Genomic DNA, 19719 nt, shown 5'->3' with positions numbered 1-19719 from the left:
ATGTCGCCGATGTGCAATGGGTTTCATGGGAATTCACTTCTTAGGCTTCTAGCTGTAATTGGGTTGTAGGGCCAAATGAAAAAGAGAGATTTGAGTTTGCTTTGATTTAGAAGTCCAATGAGCTTCTTTTTTAACTGGGCTTTATTGGGCTGGACACAGAGCATTTACTTAGAAGCATTTGTATTAGGCCCAGTATCAGCCCAGAGCCAATACCCGTAAATTCGAGACGGAACGATTGTAGGGTCTCGATAGGGGATGTTACGTGGCGAAGCTTCACTGGATTGATCTGGCCAGGTTTTGCGTAAGACTATCTGAGTCGACTCATGAAAAAAATCCACGTGGAGAAGTCCGATAGGTCAGAGGTAGGTGGAATGACTTGCCGATCCTTCTCCCCCAAATTGGAAAACATGTTAATCGAGTTACAGAAGATTGTCATTGTCTACGGTCATCTCCGGTTCAAACTCCAAATCGGGTCATATTGATTTGTTTAGGTGTAAAACATATTTGTAAATATATATATATATATGAATTTGTGCTGCATAGGAAACAGAGGGAGAGGAGATGTTGAATCCGGTGAGCATGGATGGGTTGGCATGGAGAGGATTAGCGTACACTTTTTTTATACTCCATTTCGTGTTCGCTTGTCAGCTTCTCCTCCTGCAACCTCTTGTCTCTGCTTCAGGTTAATTTTCTTACTTCTACTTCTATGTGTTCGATTTGTCGGTTTAACACGCTGGTCATTCGATTGTTGAATATTGTCGAAATCTTTGAAATTTATCAGCAATTTGAGTATGCAATTAAATTATCAAAGTTACCCAATTTGTGTTTGCAATGTTCGATGGCACAACTTTTGGGCTGTAATCGGATTTTGGCCTCCCGGACATGATTGAATTTGTCAAATAGTTGGTGTGTAAATTACCTATAGATTCATTTTGAATATGATTTCTACGTACAATGTGTAACTGTCCTGTTGAAGCTAAATACAATAGAAAGCCCTGTAACATTGGGTTATTCATTTGGTCTGGCATTCTACGGCATTTCTGCCGTTAAAATTTTGGTGCTTTTTATCAGTAAGGCATTGGTTGTTAGCCGCCTGCAATCTTTGCTTAATTCATTTCTTCTTAGATGTTCCGTCTATTTTATTTTGATTTTTGCAGCAACTAGTGTTAAGTGTTAACTGTTAACCATATCTCACCCTTGTAAATCTTGAATATGCAGATGCCAAACCAGGGAATGCTGCTGAGCTGTTTGAGAGGGTTTCCAAAAGTGTAAAGGTGAAGCATTTTAGTGAAGCGCTCGATGATCTTAATGCTGCTATTGAAGCAGATCCGACTCTTTCAGAAGCATATTTCCGTCGGGCAACCATTCTCCGTCAATTATGCAGGTTTGTTTCAGTTGTTAAATATTTTTGAACTTTCTAATTCTAAATAGTTTCGTTGTTTTGTCTTTTCTTTTATGCTTAAACTTCCATTACATCGTGAAGAATCATATTGGTCCACTACTTGTTTTGGTGCATCTGCTGATTGCCCTCTGTTATGCAAATATATCAAGATGACATGTTTGTCAGTACATTCTTTTATCTTTTTTTTATCTAGTTATAAAATGGTGACCATCGAGTGTTGCTCACTACTTTTGATTTAACTAAAGTATTGAATGCCATGGCCATTGGCCCATTGTTCTTCTTCTTTTAGCTTGCTATTCAAATTTGAGGTACCACTGGGGAAGTTCCTGCTTTATTTTGCCTTGTATTTGCCACTCTTCTATTTTTACTCTTTTGTTGTTCTGGGACTATGCAGTCTTTTTTTCTCAAATAAAGTATGTTATCGAAAAGAAAAGGAAAGAAACGAAAAAAAGTGAAAGCGCATGAATCAGTTAAGAAGGCATTTGTTTCTTCCAAATCTCTATTGGAAAATCGTAGAACTTCATTGATTTTTGGCTGATGTAGATATGAGGAATCGGAGAAGAATTATAAAAAGTTTCTTGAGCTGAAACCTGGAGATTCGATTGCGGAAAAGGAACTTTCTCAATTGGTTCAGGCGCAGAATGCTCTTCAGACAGCTTCTACTCTCTTTGACTCAGGCGACCATACAAAATCCCTGGAATATATAGACAAAGTAGTACTTGTTTTCTCTCCGGCATGCTCAAAGGTAGATCCTACTTTTATATTCTTCAAGATTCTCATTCAATTAATTTCAATTGTGGTATTTTGGGGGTAAAGCCTTAATTAACTGTCTATGGTAGCAAGCAACGGCAGCTTGTAACTATCTATGCATTATTTGTTGCAGGCCAAATTCCTCAAAGTGAAGTTGTTGCTAGCTGCTAAAGACTATTCCAGCGCCGTCTCTGAAACTGGATATATTCTCAAGGAAGATGAGAATAATCTAGAGGCATTACTACTTCGTGGTCGGGCCTACTATTATTTAGCAGATCATGATGTTGCGCTGAGGTTAATTGACAAGATATTGTTGGAAGAATTAAATGTTCATGGAATTTGTTCAAAAATTAGATTTTTACATACATTGTTGTGTGCTTCAGGCATTTCCAGAAAGGTCTTCGCCTAGATCCAGAGCATAGTGAATTGAAGAAAGCATATTTTGGTTTGAAGAATTTACTGAAGAAGACTAAAACTGTAAGTTCTCTGCTGTTTCTGCCTCTGCTTCTCGAGGCATTCATGGTTTCTTCATGTGAACTTGTGTTCAATGAACCCTCTTTGCTTTTTCTTTCTCTACTGCTGTGGGGGAACTTGGATGGTTTCTACATGTGCACTTGGGCAAATCTCCATTGCGTCGTTCTCTCTCTCTCTGTTTCTGTGGCTTTGAATTGTTGTTCCTGTGTCTTTATCACTAATGGACATTTAGTGATGTAGGATCATAACTTGCAACTTTTCATTCTGGTCAAATATTATATGTGCCGTGAACTTTGTGTTCAACACAGGCAGAAGATAATGCAAATAAGGGGAAATTGCGCCTGGCAGTTGAGGACTATAAGGGAGCTCTAACAATGGACCCTGAACATCTTGCACATAATGTACATCTTCATCTTGGCTTGTGTAAGGTCTTGGTCACGCTTGGCAGGGGAAAAGATGCTCTTGCTAGTTGCACTGAAGCTCTTAACATTGATGGTGAGCTTCTTGAAGCTCTAGTTCAGGTACTGCTATAGTGATGTTAACTATTGTTTCTTTCTATGGAATTTCATATTGATGAAAGCACATATCAGATCAGTTCTTTGACTTTATTCTGCTTTTCAGAGGGGTGAGGCTAAACTTTTGACAGAGGATTGGGAAGGAGCTGTGGCAGATCTGCATGAAGCAGCCCAAAAGTCACCCCAGGTGAGTCATAATCATCCTATATTAGGTTCCAGTTGTATATATAAGCTCCACAAGATCCTATGGTGCCTTGAGAAGTAATTGTTGGCTTATTGCATACGAGACTTGCCTGGATTAATCATTCTCTATTAGTCCAAACTGTATAGTAAGCGCCAGAAGACCATAAAGTTACTGTCTTAGTGATATGGAACCTTGATGATTCCTTTTTTATATGAAACTTGCCTGCGGATAGAAAGGTGAAGCTTGAGAGTCCTGGGCAGCTTTGAAAGTTCTTATATTTGGTGGGAAGTCTCCATTGGACTAGCCTAACCCGGTTATGCTTTGGTGAAGTCTGTCATAACCTTACGGCCAACATTCATGACTAATAAGCAGTTGAAATCGTACAATCACATTGCTTCCAAGGTTCTCTTTTTCCTTGTTGAATGTCAACTACTCTGTACATTTATGATGGAGTTGTCCCATGGACTAATCTTGGAGTTTAATCGGGATAAATGATAGACCAGATATTGTCTATGATATCTTCGAGCCTTCATCTTCTGCCCTGTTACCTTTTTATTCCTCTTAGCTTTTCTCCCTTTAGTTTTTGTCTGCTGTCCCTAGTGTTAATCGATTGTGCTTAATTATACTGAATCATAAATCCTCAGCTGTCTGTTTTCAGGTCATTGTCTAGTTTTTATGTCCCTGTTAAGTTCTGAACATGACTTAATCTTCATATCATCTGAATGTTTGATGTAAATTTACTGAGTTGCAGGACAAGAATATCCGGGAAGCTTTGGTGAGGGCTGAGAAGGCTTTGAAGATGAGCAAACGCAAGGACTGGTACAAGATTCTTGGAGTTTCAAAAACGTCATCTATATCTGATATCAAGCGAGCATACAAGAAACTTGCACTTCAGTGGCATCCAGATAAGAATGTTGACAATAGAGAAGAAGCCGAGGCCAAATTCCGAGAGATTGCTGCTGCTTATGAGGTTTGTTGAAGTGATATTGACTTTTCTTATAATCTTTTCCAACTACAACTGTTCCTTGCAGCGAAGCAGCTTTAGTTGTTCAGTCATAATCATGTATGTTTACGAATCACTATCGTGCCTGTTGTTGAAACCTTATGCAAAATATTTGTTTAGTAACAGTCTGTAGTCTTCCAGTAAACAGAAATTGAACTCAACTGTTTGATACTGAATGCAAATGAGTCTGACAATTCTTCCATCCTCTGAATACAAATGGGTCTGACAATTCTTTCATCCTCGATAGGTTCTTGGAGATGAAGAAAAGCGTACAAGATATGATAGAGGGGAAGACATTGAAGACATGGGAATGGGTGGAGGTGGTGGTGGATTTAACCCCTTTGGTGGAGGAGGCGGACAACAGTACACATTCCATTTCGAAGGAGGCTTTCCTGGCGGGTTTGGTGGAGGCTTTCCTGGAGGAGGAGGAGGAGGATTTAATTTCCAATTTTGATGTATTGAATCATGGGAATTATTTTTTTTCTGAGTACATTGCTACAGATATACAAGTTTAGTTTTCCCCTAACATCGACTCGACTAATGTCGACAGATAAATCGGCGAGTGTTCCTTTCTTTGAATCAGGTTCATTTGACTGCTTCTGCTGGAATTTAGTAATGTAGTAATATTGGCACTCCATTAACAAAATTGGGTTCATGAAAATTTAAAAACAGAAAGGAAGTACAGCATTCAAAGAATGAACTAATTCAGTACAAATCATAAAACAGAAGTAGTAGGCAACACCCTCTCATGATCATCAAACACAACAATACTCATAGCTGCAAAGCAATAGCCGCAAGAAGTGCAAAACTGAGGGATATGGCAGCAACAACATTGTGATTCAGAGGCATTGCACCAGAAGTGCCAGTATCGTCGGTAGTGTCAGAGGACTTTGAAGGAGCTTTTGATGGAAGATCCGTAGCAGCTGTCACCGGTGCAGGAGCCGGTGCTTGTACCCCAAAAATGTCCAATGGAAGAAGCACCTGATCAACCTGATACACAGCTAATTGGCTATCAGTATAGATAGTATTAGCCACTGTTGCAGTATTAACCCCTGTTGATATGTTCACTTGATTATTCCCAGATGTGGTGACATTCAGCGGGAATTCGCCATTGCCACTATTCCCTGCCTGGGTGCGCAATGGATTGCTTACAGTTTGAAACTGCGAAGTGGAGTAGAGATTGGGAAGAACATGGAATTGCACCAACTGGACCTTTTGTTGATCAGAGAGTGAGTTCAATGTGCCTGATTTTAGACTAGCAAATGCATTATCAGTTGGTGCAAATATGGTAAGACCCTGGTTTGAATTGTTGAGTTGTGTATTGATTTGATCAGCCATCTGCGTCGCCTTTAGAAGCCGAGTTAAGGTTGTGAACTGCCCTGCCTTCTCAAGGACTGCAGTGATGTTGGTTGGACCTGCCGGAGCCGGAGCGGGCGTTTGAGCCAAAGTTGTGGTGCAGAGGAGGAAAAGAGTAAACAAAACAAAGAATGGAAGGATAAGTGACATTTTCATTTCTTTAGGCACCAAAATGTGACCCAACTTAACAGTTTTATCAGTAGTGATGAGGAATTGTTAGGATGTAAAGGGTATATTTATTGAGAATTTGAGATGGCAATGGAGGTTTGAAATTAGGTGAAAGGGGGTCCAAATTAAGGTGAGAAGAAAATTTCAGTACCAGTCTTTATTGGTAAGGTATTGATTTTATTGGATTTTGCTTTGCAAGTCAGGAAAACACAAAGGGGTTTTGTTATTCAAGGGAATGAGTTGGGAAATGATGTGTTAATTTGCTTATAGAGATGGGCAAACTTTATGGAGAAACCTTATACTTCAAGTTAGTCAATAGAAGCAATTGTTAAAACTGGAAATGATTGTGATAGTGATGATGTTGTTATAATGGGGGGAACCAGTGGTTGCTCTGATTGACCATTGTGGGTTCCTCAGTCCAATTATGATCCCCTGATTGTTAGTTCTTCACAGTCAATTTTCAAATTCAAGGTGGTTTTCTATGAGAATTATCACCAACTTCCTTTAGGGCTTGATTGGTTTTTCTTTGAAATGAGGGAGAGAGATTCGAACCCTAGTCACCAAAGTGATATACACCATCCTTACTACTCCAATTAGTGGCTCAGGTGTAGTGCTCAATTGTGTGTTTTTTTTTTTTAAAATACCACAAAGTAGGGCTCGATTGGTTATCCTTGTATTATAATGGTAATTATATTCACATTATATGACAATGTTTGATTTAGTATTTTTGCTTCTAGTAATCAAATCACATTACCAATACTTGATATATATTATAAAATTTGTAATCAGAATACCTGTCAACACTTATATTCTGAGTAAAACGGGCCCTTAAAGCAAGAGAAATTGGACTAAGCCAACTCGAGCCCATAGATCTATTGGAACATCAGTCCAATATTGTTCTCTAACTGGGCTTTCGTTTTGGAACAGAGATTTAGGCCTTTACTTTTCCGAGTCAGCCCAATCCACATGGTACAACTTGGGCTTTCTATTGAACTCGTAAGGCCCACATCGTCCTTATTTTCGTAAGTTAAGGCCCACATCGTTCACTAAGAATAATAAATATCTTGCTTTCAAATTCACCTTCCCATCAAGCAACAGTGTACCGGAACGCAGAGTATAGTTCCTCAAACAATTGTCCAAAGCTAAAAAAACACAGTTTCAAAGTTGAATCATTCTCTCGATAAGAAGTAGAGCCCCCATCGCCTTGTGTTATTCCCCGTCTCGTGGAAGTCACACAGAGAGAGAGCGAAATCGAGAGGCTTGTAATCTCTGCCGTTCATCAGGTTGACATTACCACTTCAAGGTAGAATCCAACAAGCATTAACCCATTCCGAAACGAAGACAAACTGGAGATAGTTAGTTCCCCGTAAGCCGCAACTCGCAGGATCCAGTCGTAGTGATCTCCATTGGAGAACCCAGAAGGGCACGGAAGAAATACAGAGCATAGACCGAGAAAAACCCATACTTTGTCAAAAAGACAAAACCCTCAAGATTGTGCGAAATTAAGGCGGACTTCATGATCACATACTCTCGGGTCTAGAGAGAGTTGCACAATGATCAACACATCAAACGGAAAGATTTCAACCTCGTCTTCGTTGGCGAACGCGCAATCGCCGGGGCTCAAGACCTATTTCAAGACCCCAGAGGGCCGTTACAAGCTCCAGTATGAGAAGACCCATCCTTCCGGTCTCCTCCACTATGCCCATGGAAAAACCGTTACTCAGGTACTTCCTTCTCCCGTTTTTATTTTCTACTTTAATTTTTTTCGCATTTGTTAGGACAGTATCTGAAGCTGTTTCCTGTTTTTATCCTAATTCCATTAGGGATTTTGATTGACTCCCACTTGGTTAGAGTTTTTTTCTAACCCTATATGTAAGAATTGGTTCAAGTCTGTCCCTCTTATTGGATCACTCCAGGTTTGTTGTTATCTGGTGTTCGAAATTTAATTCTGGAACTGAGAGCATTGGTGATTAGTTAGATTTTTAGGGTTTTCCTCACTTTGTTTTTGTTTGCACAAGAATCCTATTATGCATACCCTTTGGGCTGATTGTGGTTGGTCGGTGCCCATATACTGGAATATATTTTTGAGAGGAAATTTGGTCAAATATGATTATCAGGTAACCCTGGCACATCTCAAGGACAAGCCTGCCCCATCAACCCCGACCGCCTCATCTTCAAGCTTCAGTGCTAGCAGTGGAGTACGTTCAGCAGCAGCTAGACTGCTGGGTGCTGGTAATGGGAGTCGTGCGCTTAGCTTTGTTGGAGGTAATGGTAGCAGTAAAAGTGTTGGTGGGAACAGCAAGGCTGGGTCATTGGGTTCTTTGAATTCAAGCAATTTGATAACTACCACAAATTTTGATGGGAAAGGAACTTACCTGATCTTCAACGTCAGTGATGCTATATTTATTAGTGATCTGAACTCTCAAGATAAGGTAATTATGTATTTTATTTACTGGGTTATGGGCTTCTGATAATTTGTGGGTGTTTTTGGCTGGTTTATAAAATGTTTCTTGTTTGCATGTAGGATCCAATTAAATCTATCCATTTTAGTAATTCAAACCCAGTGTGCCACGCCTTTGATCAGGACGCAAAGGATGGCCATGATTTGCTTATTGGGTTGAATTCTGGTGACGGTAAGAGTTTGCATACAGATTTGTGTTTCTCACCTCTTGAATTTTAAGCTTAATAAATTTACTGGTTGTGTGCATGTAAAATTGTAGTCTACTCAGTGTCACTGAGACAGCAATTACAGGACGTTGGAAAGAAGCTTGTGGGGGCTCAGCATTACAACAAAGATGGTTCTGTTAACATTAGGCAAGGGACTTATCAATACCCTCATTATTGTTTTAGTTTTCTTATTGTATATGTTACTGATGTGTTAAACAATTTATTGGTCTGTTTTCGGTTGCATCTTCTTGATGCTGTGAATAAATTTCTTTTCTGGTAAAAAAAAAAACAATTTATTAATACCCTCATTATTGTTTTGTAGTTTTCTTATTGTATATGTTACTGATGTGTTAAACAATTTATTCTCCTCAAAGATGATGAGCTTATCAAGTATGTCTCTTATGTATGCTCATCCACATTGAACTGCCAATTAATTTAAAAGATTTTTCAAACAGTTCTATTGTATTATGTCATCGGTGATGTTACTGATGTAAAGGGTATGAGGATTGAAGATAGGTTGTACGAAAGGGGAAGTATGCTTTGGTTGTCATATACTGAATTTCGAAGTGGGATGAACGCCTTTACTTGCATGATGTCGCTTATGTTTTTCATGGCTTGTTTCATTTATGATGAAGACAAAGATGCTGTCATTCACAAAGACATTATTCTTCTCAAATTGGCAAACCTCAAACAAATAGGAAGACATGTTCCATGAAGCATTGTTTTGTAGTAATTTTAGCACTTAAATATAAAGATATGTCATAGAAACTTGGTTATCATGTGAAGAATTAGCTGAAATGTTTACTTGGGATGGTACTCTATGGAGGAGTGACCATATTGAGTATACATGTTGTTCAAATACAAGACAATTTAACACAAGATTCGGTACTATAATGATCTCCACTATATATGCATGAAAATGCTTAAATGCAGTGTGCTGTATTATGCAATATCTAACGTACAGTTTGATCATAAAAACAGTATATCCTGTTTGCAGTTCTTATGCTTTACCTACTTGTCCTCCTCTGTACTAGTGTTTTTTTTCCCCCTTGCTGCTTCTGTATTGGTTGGTATCTGTTTGCATAAGTTCTTTGGTAGATAGTTATCAACATGTTTTGGTATGCTTCCCTGTGTGAACCTCATGTGATGATACTTCATGAGTCACTCTTCATACCATACCTTTAACTATAAGGTTTGGTAGACTATAATGATGTCTACTATACATGCATGAAAATGGTTAAATGCATTGTGTTGTATTATGCAATCTCTAAGGTAGGGTTTGATCATAAAAACGGTATACTCTGTTTCTAGTTCTTATGCTTTACCCACTTGTCCTCTGGTACAAGTGTTTTCTTTCTTTAGTTTTTTTCCCCCTTGCTGCTTCTGTATTGGTTGTTATCTGCTAGCATTAGTTCTTTGTTAGATAGTTATCAACATGCCTTGGTATGCTTCCCTGTGTGAACCTCATCTGGTGATACTTCACGAGTCACCCTTCATACCATACCTTAAGTCACTTTAAAATGATGTTACATCATTTTAAAGTGCAAGGCCTTGGCTTGATTAAAAGTTGAGAACTACTTAAGTTTGTGGGGGAACATTTTATATCCTTTAGAAGTAGACCCTTTTGCTTGAAATGATATTAAGCAACTTTGAAGGAATCTACACTACATACAGAAATCGATGAAATGACTAGCAATATATCATTTATGTGGCTATGAGGCTTCTCCATGCATTAGTTTTGCATACAAGATGTTCATTTTTGGAGGCCGATTTGATTGATTCTAGTTGTTGTCAACAGCCGTTGTGCTAGTATTGCATGGGTGCCTGGAGGTGATGGCGCTTTTGTTGTTGCTCATGCAGATGGGAATTTGTACGTGTATGAAAAGGCAAGCCTCGAACCACTAAAAAGAGCGGATTTCACCTGCTTACATTCACGTTAATGACATTCTATTTACTAACATGAATACTGTCACTTCATATTTTCTAGAGCAAGGACGGGGCAGGTGATTCTTCATTTCCTGTCATCAAAGACCCATCTCAATTTTCTGTTGCACATGCACGTTACAATAAGGTACTGGAAAAATACTTTATGTTAGATTGTGTTATTCAAGTCTTTCCTGCGTTGCGAATATAACGCAGTGCATAATTAGTACTCTGTCTTTGGGATTTGGCTATATCTAATTTGTTTTAGCTTTACCTCTTGTTTGTCTCTTTGACTCTTCTCCGTCTATCAGCCTGCATATCATGGCTTATATAGCATATCGAAGACTGGTTTGTGCTGAAAATAGTAGTCTGTATGATTGGTTCTGGGAGGAATTTTCTTCATAGTGTAATAACTAGACTGATCTTGCTGTTATCTTTGTAGTGTATAAGATGAAATTTATCACTGTTGTCGTCAAAGCCTTTACAAAACAATGTTGTGCTCAGCTATGTGAATCCATTTGAGAAAGTATTGAGAATTTATTACCTAAGTTCTCCTGTAGGATTATTTTCTTTCTGGATCCACACTATTGACTAATCTCTTAATAGTTATGTGTTCTTCTTATCACTTTCATCCGTATCCTTGTTTATCCCCCTTTCGTTTTATCATTTCATGCTTAAAGTTTTTTCAATAGGAGAAAATCTATTGAAAAACCATTTAAGATGGTATGAGCATATACAATGCAGAGATAGGTGAGGAGAGTCGAGAGGATTTTTCTAGGAGAGAGAATGAAGCCAAGAGGAAGTCCTAAAAAGGCATGACTTGAAGTAGTAAGAGAGGATATGGATTTAATAGGAGTTGATGAAAGTAAGATCCTAAATAGAAATGAATGGCATAAACGAATACACGTAGGGGATTCTCTTTGATTTTCTTATAGACTCATGTAGCTGACCCCAAACTTTTGGGATAAAGGCTCGGATAATGATGATGCTGCTTAAAATGTTTTCAATGCTATTCACTTCCACACTAAAATTAAAAGGAAATGAAAAAAAAAATTAAAAGGAAATGTATGTTTTGATTTAGTTTCAAATATTTTTGTTCATTTGATTCGCTAAATATGTGGGCTACATGCAAGGGCGGATTTAGGGGGGACTACACTAGGCTGTAGTCCCCCCAAATGTTTGGTAGTTATGTATATATACATACATAGACATACACATATATACACGCAAACATATATACACATATATACGCATACATGCATACATATACATATAGATATATACTAATATAATTATACATAAATAAATAAAAATACACTTATATACAATTATATACAGGTTCATACCTAAGTATACACTTAGCCACCTAAATAAAAACACAATTCTCAGGGAACATTTTTTGATCTTATGAAGTTATCCTCCCTGTAATTTTTGGTTTGCACTTTCTTGGTGCTTTAATAAATTTTTTCATTCAAAAAAAAATAAAAACACAATTCGTATCTACTCTCCTTTGTTGATGCAAGTGTGTCACCGTGCTTCTTCGTAAGTTTGTCTCAAGACTCTCAACTAACAATAAGCCTAAATGCCTAATCAACTAATGTCAATAATCTGTGCTGTCAATTAAATAGGTGCAATGTAAATAGTCCCCCCAACATGAATTCCTGGCTCTGCCCTTGCCTACATGTAAGCATGTAACACTCTTAATCTCTGTGTGCGTGTTTGTATGGGAATACGTACCTAAGAGGTATAGTTGATTACATGTTTATGCTTCATAAATGCATTTATGTATGAGCACAAATATTTTAACCTAGTGTGACTTCTTATAGAGTCTTTGTTGTTTGGGACCTTGGGATCTCCCTGCAATGACGTAATTGAGCACTGTGTTTTATGTTTGCATGATAGTTTAGCTGACAATTACATTACAACTGATGCTAGAAGAATGCTCAACTGTAGTGTTGGATCATTTTCTTGTTTTTACTTTTCACGTAACTTTGTTTGTTGACTTCTTATTGATCATATGCAGAGTAATCCTATTGCAAGATGGCATATTTGCCAAGGTTCTATCAATAGCATTGCTTTCTCATTTGATGGGGCCTACTTAGCAACTGTTGGAAGAGATGGTATTATGTCTTGACTGCATATTATGTGCATGATACCTTCGTGATGTTTCTGCTCTTGTTTTTATTTGTTAATTACATGATTGAGCTTTGCTCTTTTGCTGAATGCAGGTTATCTCCGTGTTTTTGATTATATAAAGGAACAACTTATCTGTGGTGGCAAAAGCTATTATGGTGCTCTTCTATGTTGTGCTTGGAGGTGACTTCAGTTATAATTTATGTTTTAAATAGATTGAGAAGTATGACTTCTGACAATTTGGCTGCCCAACAGCATGGATGGAAAATACGTTTTGACTGGTGGTGAAGATGATTTAGTTCAAGTTTGGAGCATGGAGGATAGGAAAGTTGTAGCGTGGGGTGAGGGGCATAACTCATGGGTAGGATCTCTATTCAGTCACTGATGCACTCTCTTTATCTCTATATTACGCATGATGAACTCACTAAGTCCTTGATGATGGTGGCAGGTCAGTGGAGTCACTTTTGATTCGTATTGGACATCACCAAATTCAGATGGCTCTGGGGAGACTGTCATGTACCGATTTGGATCCGTTGGTCAGGTATCTCAAGATACTGATGGCTGTTCAGATTTATTATTATCTACATAATGGTGATTTAACATCTCAAATTCATAGTAAAATGCTTAAGAACTTGTTGATTGCACTCATGTAGGTCGACATCTCACTTACTAAAGTTTGTCATTTCAGCAAATCCCATACGTTTGATTTGATTCTTAAATCTGCATTATTAATGTGTCAATTCATCTGGTACTGTCATTTTTAGTGTGAAAGAGGTGTATATATCAAGCATTATATGTGGGAAGCTCAGGTTTGGCGTTTTGACTTATCTCTACGATCAGCCTTTATTTGCACTTGCACTTTTCTAGTTCTAGTGAATATAGAGGAATGTCGAATTTCTGTTACCTGGACAGGGTCTTATATTAAACAGAATATATAGTTGGGTAAAGGAGACCAAGAATAGAAGGTTTAGGTCCTTGTAAACTTTCCCTGTGCTGGGTCTTTGGTCTTTCTATTTGTTATAAATTTTGACAGTGGCAATGAATATTAAAAATAGAAAAGGGTCGCACATTCAACTGTGATAGTTGTGGGGTGCACTGTAATTGGATTGTGAGTGAGGCTCCAAGTATTGAAATGTTTGTCATTGACAATTATATTTTTGGTATTTTATTGTTTTCAAATTATTGTGCAATTATGTTTTGGAATCTTTTTTCACTGTTTCTACAATTTACTTGATTGTGATTAGGACACACAGTTGCTTTTGTGGGACCTGGAAATGGATGAGATTGTGGTGCCACTACGTCGATATACGGGTGGATCTCCTACTTTCAGTACTGGAAGCCAGTCATCCCACTGGGACACTGTTTCCCCAGTTGGGACTCTCCAACCGGCTCCAAGCATGCGAGATGTTCCTAAGCTCTCTCCTTTGATTATGCACCGAGTTCACACCGAACCCCTCTCTGGTTTAATATTTACCCAGGAATCTGTACTTACTGTTTGTCGAGAAGGGCACATAAAGATCTGGATGAGGCCTGGGGTCGCAGAGAACCAAGCAGGCGATCCTGAGAACGTGCTAAGTACCAGTTTGAAAGAGAAAACACTGCCATCTAGCAAGGTCGGTAGTTCTAGTTATAGGCAATGACCAAATTGTCTATAAGATGGATGCAAAACCGTCGTCTTTTCATGGAGTTGCTACTGGTTGTTCTTGGGATCGGGACTGCAGAATGTAACCCGATTGTTGTGAGATTAACCAATTACTAGTTTCCTTGTACATTTTGGGTTAAAGATGGCATGACGACGGTATTAGAGTTTGTGAGGACGAGGGAAGCTCCTTTGTAAGTACAAAACGGCTGTTGGTAGGATATATATTTAATTATTGACACAAATAATGTGAAGTTGCTTCTCTGAAATTTGTATTTCTCAGAGGTTGCATGAGTGCTGGTTTCTTTCTATAACTGCTGGAATCTGAACTTGGAAATTTTGAGGAAGAATAAATATGGCGTATGGATATGTGGAATGAGTTACTTGTGAAAGAAAATGAAAAGGGTGTGCCTGGTTTAAGCCAAAAATGCCGAACTTTAGCTTCATTAAAAATAAAAGAAAGTTGGCTGCCTTTCCCTTTTCTCGGCTATCTAAGTTTTTACCGAATTTTTTTCCTCAAAAGTATTCTAGATGTAAATATTGAAATTTTCATGTATGATTTATCATTGTTGAATCTAGTATCTATAGTGTCCATGGAGCAGAGTACATGATGACAATTAACAAGGATTTGGTCCACAAAAAATGAAAAATGAAATCTTAAATTGGAATAAGCAATGGCCTCCATATTGGATATTTTTTTCAACAGATGCTGTACTGGACCAAGATATTTTCTCTGCAGACCATAAATATCTTTCCAATTGTTCATCAGTATTTAGTAGAGGAATAAGAATAAGGACATGGGCAGTCGCAGTTTACAAGAGAGACACTCATTTTTGAAAGATGATGAGTGAAGCGGTGAGGCGAAGATGCAGCATGATCGCAGCCCACTTTGCGTCCATCGATGATTTTCCATCTTCTCCTCTCCTCCTTCCCTTGGTAATTTATGCAAAATTCTCCGTACGTTGGTTGTATTTCCGTGATTGGTACATGCTCAATTTGTGTTTTATTTCCTCAAGAATTGCAGTAGCAGTTTGAGCTCTGCCTCTGTGATTCCAAGGAGGTGTGACAACAGAATGTATTTTGCGCGTCAAGGGTCTTGTTCTCAGGCTTCTTTCATGAGGCAGCAGCAGCAGCAGGTGTCCAGTGAAGAGGGATTTTTGCCTTTTTGTTTTTCTCCTTTGATAGTTCTGTAGATATTATTGACTCATTTGGATAATTTCAGGGCAATTCAGCTGGGTCTGAAGCACCCTTCTTCTCTAGGCCTGCCAGGACCGAACCAAACACTTCAACTGCAGCAGCGCTTCTTGAGTCTGTGAAAAGAGATGATTGTGACCTTCCTAATTTTGCCAGACCAAATAGAATGAGTAGTGGAAGGACAACCCACCTTCCTACCCATAACAGGATAATGAATTCTTCTGAATACAATGGTGGGTTTGTAGATTTTCACTCCGAATGACCTTTTGATGCCAAGTTAAGTGCTTTATAAACTCCTCTAATTGCTCTGTTTTTCTTTCTTTTTCCAAGCAGCAATTGAGGGGTCTCCGAGGAGGATGGATGTGATGGAAACTGCAAGCCATTATCTTCTGACTGTTGAATGTCCAGGTGCCAGCATCCATGACATCAGAGTGGAGGTCAATGACCAAAAGTAATACTTCTTCTTTTTTAACTTTTTAGCTCTCTACAACCAGCTATGCTACATACCCCGAAATTTATGACCCTCATTTCATAGCTAATCCACATTTTATCGCTAATCTGCATGTGGGATAACCATTGACTACAAATGAACACACATGTAGGGTCTGTAACATTAACACTTCACATGAATTTGGGATAAAATGTGGTCATAAATTGGGGGGTTCCCAAGCATTTTTCCTCTACATTATGCAATATCAGGAGTATTCTAGGGTGATGCTTATGAGTGTCTTGAGGGCACTCTTTAAGAAAGTATGTGGTGTATGTAACACCACATATGTAGTTATGGGCGGTCTATATTACTCTAACAATGCCAGTCAATATACTATAATCTTTGGTCTGATGGAAATTAACTCTTGAATGATCTTCTGGCAGTCTGGTTGTAAAGGGTAACCGGTCAACCTCATACTGGAAAGTGGCATGGTATTTGACAGATTCAATCTCTAGATACCGCATAAGAGATATCCCACATGGACCTTTCCAGCTAGTGTGGCCACTTCCGGCTGCTGTGAACAAGGACAATGTCTCGGCCCAGTTTATGTAAGTGATGGACATAAAGCAAGAAGAAGATAAACTACTTTGTGCATTACCAGTTGATTCAATGTCTGTTAGGAAGTAATGAAGCTAATGTAGTATTTGCAGAACATATGTGTGGTGGTATTGTGTTCCTTATCAGGTTATTTATACGGACTCTGTTTTGTTTTTTGTTGGTGCAGAGATGGACTTCTAAAGATAATCATTCCAAAACTATGAACGTAGTGATCATGGTATGTACAATACATGTGTATACTATATATAATATGGCGGTATTATGAAGGCCTTGTTGTTTGCATATTACATATATACATGCAACTGAGTTAATTTTAGTGTTTTTGTTGTGAGTTCTTGCAAATTATTAGATAAGCACATGGTAATTCTATGTACAGACTCCTATAGGAATCGAACCTACGACCTCCTAGGAAATGCTCTCTCCTAACCGTTAGGTCATTACGGTTACATTCTGTGAGTTTGTAATAGACATACAAAGGTAAAGTAATAGTAAATAACCATAAATTATTTCCCCATATGCTAGCAATTATTATGGAGATTAGAATTGACTTTTTTTGTTTTTTGTATGAGTAAGTGTGCAAGAGGAAGGATTTGAAACCCTATTAAGCTTGTGATTATGGTGGGTTGGAGGATATCCCAGGTAGGGCATCAACTCCAGGAGATTAGAATTGATTTTACTGTGAACATGTGAAGAGTTTTCCATTATTGCTTGACAACATCACAGATGTGTGATGACTTGCATCAATCAACTTAACCTTATAAGAAATCCTTGCAATCGACATTGAATGAGGAGGAAATTGCGTTAACACTACCAAGAAGAGCCGCTCAAGGTGGTGACCCTGAGCCTACCGGTTGATGAAATAATGAAATGGTATTTTTAAAAAAAAATGGAAAACAGAATCTATTAAAAGAAAAAGAAAAACCATAAATTCATTATCCTGCATGTCAAATATCTAGTGGAGCATGCGCACCACGTCAATGAGAAGACGTGGTGCTAAGTAACCACAGAATATTTTCTCCTTATAAAGATCCCAACCCGATAAAAGGTGTTAAAACTAAAATTGTATATATATATATATACAAAAGGAAATTTGTCACGAAAATGCACTCTGTATATGATTATATTCACCACCACAAATTAATGGTAGGTATATTCCATATACTGGACCGCGGTTTGAAAACCGTGGTCCAGTATATGAGGCAGTTCAAAAACCTCGGGCATACAGTTGTGGTGGTTGCACTTGCATCTGGATCAAACAGCAGAACCCTATCTATGTGAAATGAATGTAAGCCATAAAATATAATGAAACATTTCAAACACAATCAGTCGTTGATTTTTGGACAATTTAATTGATATGGATTACGATAATATTTATTGATATTACCATTAATATTGATTGTCTCAATCAAGTTCAAACTACGACTCAGCTGTATAGATTCAAAACAACTATAAATTTGTGTTTTCATACACAGTGAGTTGCACCAACCAAACTCTGTCTTGCAAACACTAGTCATGGGTGCTATTGCCATCAGCGCAGTAGCTGTAGTACTACTCCTTTCTCTGCTCCATGTAAAGAGCAGCAATGCAATTGGGTGTGATTATTTTCAGGGGAGCTGGGTTTACGATAATTCTGGAGATTATCCGTTCTACCAGACACCCAACTGTCCCTTCATAGAGAAGCAGTTTGATTGTCAAAAGAATGGTCGACCAGACACTGAATATCTCAAATACAGATGGAAACCAACTCGCTGCGATTTACCAATGTACTTTGAGCGATGATGCATTTTATACCTTCTTTTTTTTTTTACTGTAGTCCCAGATAAGTGACTTTGGCGATTTGTAGGTTTAATGGTCGAGATTTTCTGAGTAAACTGACAGGGAAGAGCATCATGTTTGTAGGAGATTCACTGGGCTTGAACCAATGGCAGTCACTCACTTGTATGTTACATACGTCAGTTCCAGAGGCTAATTATACCTCAGTCAGAACTGGAGGCCTATCCACTTTCACATTTCCAGTGAGATATATACACTGATTGTGTGATTGTATATATACATAACTACAAGTCTACAATGATTGAGCTAAGCATGTATTTTGCAGAGTTACAATGTGAAGGTAATGTTATCCCGCAATGCATTTCTGGTAGATATGGTGAGCACAAGCAGAGGACCAGTTCTGAAACTGGACTCTATTGAAGGTGGAGAACTATGGAAGGGAATTGACGTATTGGTATTCAATTCATGGCATTGGTGGCTTCACACGGGAAGAAAACAACCGTAATTAACTCCATGATTGATTACATATTTTTTAATTAATTTTTTTTTTTTGCGTACTATAGAAACACTTTATGTGGGAATTAATTAATTTTGCGGATGCAGATGGAAATTCATTGAGGAAGGGAATAAGACATACAGTGACATGGACAGACTGGTTGCGTATGAGAAGGCCTTGAACACATGGTCCAGATGGGTAGACACTAACGTCAATCCTTCCCGGACCACAGTCTTCTTCCAAGGAGTTTCCCCAGATCACATGAAGTAAGTTTAACCCAAAATCTCACACAATTTTCCAGAGGATTCAAGAGCATTTTCTATTTTTCTTTTGTGATGAGAAATTATGAAGGTAATGGTTCAAGTTTGGGAGTCATGAGACTTTCCATTAAATAAAATCATCCAGACGAGGCCCAAAGAACCAGGTCTAATTGAGCTCAAATTGCATGATACCATGATTGATTTAATTTATTGTGATCATTCAATGTTGGCTTCAGCGGAGCTGACTGGGGAGAGGCTGGTGCAAAGAACTGCGAGGGACAAACAAAGCCGGTTGAAGGTGCAAATTATCCAGCAGGACCACACCCTGCGGAGTTTGTGGTGGAGAGAGTGTTGGGAGGAATGTCAAAGTCAGTCTACTTGCTCAACGTCACCACTCTATCACAACTAAGAAAAGACGCTCATCCCTCCGTCTACGGCCATGGCGGCCACCACGACATGGACTGTAGCCATTGGTGTCTAGCTGGTGTACCTGACACTTGGAATCAACTCCTATATGCGGCTATTACTACAAAGACTACAGCCTAATTGATTCATATTTTTATGTTACGTCAACTTTGTCCAAGACGAATAAATTAATTGTTGATTTCAGGGTCAATGGAAAAAAACAATTTATGCTCAAATCACATCATTCTTACCAAGAAAAGGCTAAGAAACCCATGATAAAGTCCATCCCTTTGAATCAGGAAGCAAATCCATAGCATAAGGAGAAGGCG

At 38.4% G+C, this 19719-nt stretch overlaps 5 protein-coding genes across 6 annotated transcripts; 4 read left to right on the top strand and 1 right to left on the bottom strand.

The window, feature by feature from the left end:
• The first annotated feature begins 410 nt into the window (after positions 1-410).
• LOC119985633 (dnaJ protein P58IPK homolog) lies at positions 411-4854 on the top strand. Its single transcript, XM_038829923.1, has 9 exons — positions 411-682; positions 1219-1384; positions 1946-2147; positions 2286-2446; positions 2536-2629; positions 2935-3147; positions 3248-3328; positions 4077-4295; positions 4576-4854. Exons 1-9 carry the CDS (start codon positions 562-564, stop codon positions 4780-4782), a joined length of 1464 nt encoding a protein of 487 aa, XP_038685851.1. The 5' UTR covers positions 411-561; the 3' UTR covers positions 4783-4854.
• A 110-nt stretch (positions 4855-4964) lies between these two features.
• On the bottom strand, positions 4965-6421 carry LOC119985642 (fasciclin-like arabinogalactan protein 11). Its single transcript, XM_038829935.1, has one exon. The coding sequence runs from the start codon at positions 5838-5840 to the stop codon at positions 5100-5102; it is 741 nt and encodes a 246-aa protein (XP_038685863.1). The 5' UTR covers positions 5841-6421; the 3' UTR covers positions 4965-5099.
• A 523-nt stretch (positions 6422-6944) lies between these two features.
• On the top strand, positions 6945-14583 carry LOC119992470 (dystrophia myotonica WD repeat-containing protein-like). The gene is made up of 11 exons (XM_038839172.1): positions 6945-7576; positions 7970-8284; positions 8377-8485; positions 8573-8666; positions 10318-10405; positions 10507-10590; positions 12466-12562; positions 12671-12758; positions 12831-12936; positions 13024-13116; positions 13820-14583. The coding sequence occupies exons 1-11, from the start codon at positions 7406-7408 to the stop codon at positions 14213-14215; spliced, it is 1641 nt and encodes a 546-aa protein (XP_038695100.1). The 5' UTR covers positions 6945-7405; the 3' UTR covers positions 14216-14583.
• Positions 14584-14897: 314 nt separating this feature from the next.
• On the top strand, positions 14898-16614 carry LOC119992486. Its single transcript, XM_038839209.1, has 5 exons — positions 14898-15150; positions 15231-15365; positions 15437-15641; positions 15742-15859; positions 16282-16614. Exons 1-5 carry the CDS (start codon positions 15055-15057, stop codon positions 16448-16450), a joined length of 723 nt encoding a protein of 240 aa, XP_038695137.1. The 5' UTR covers positions 14898-15054; the 3' UTR covers positions 16451-16614.
• LOC119992477 (protein trichome birefringence-like 43) lies at positions 16305-19601 on the top strand. Of its 2 annotated transcripts, none has more exons than XM_038839196.1 (7): positions 16305-16446; positions 16623-16673; positions 18065-18219; positions 18300-18471; positions 18555-18730; positions 18833-18991; positions 19222-19601. In XM_038839196.1, exons 2-7 carry the CDS (start codon positions 16656-16658, stop codon positions 19529-19531), a joined length of 990 nt encoding a protein of 329 aa, XP_038695124.1. In that variant the 5' UTR covers positions 16305-16446; positions 16623-16655; the 3' UTR covers positions 19532-19601. The 2 variants fall into 2 exon arrangements, with proteins under 2 accessions (XP_038695124.1, XP_038695115.1); XM_038839187.1 differs by having other exon boundaries at positions 16375-16446; positions 17929-18219.
• The last annotated feature ends 118 nt before the right edge of the window (positions 19602-19719 follow it).

The sequence above is a fragment of the Tripterygium wilfordii genome, chromosome 3 (assembly GCF_013401445.1).
Source record: "Tripterygium wilfordii isolate XIE 37 chromosome 3, ASM1340144v1, whole genome shotgun sequence".
Lineage (NCBI taxonomy): Eukaryota > Viridiplantae > Streptophyta > Magnoliopsida > Celastrales > Celastraceae > Tripterygium > Tripterygium wilfordii.
This window is presented reverse-complemented; position numbering and strand designations above follow the sequence as displayed.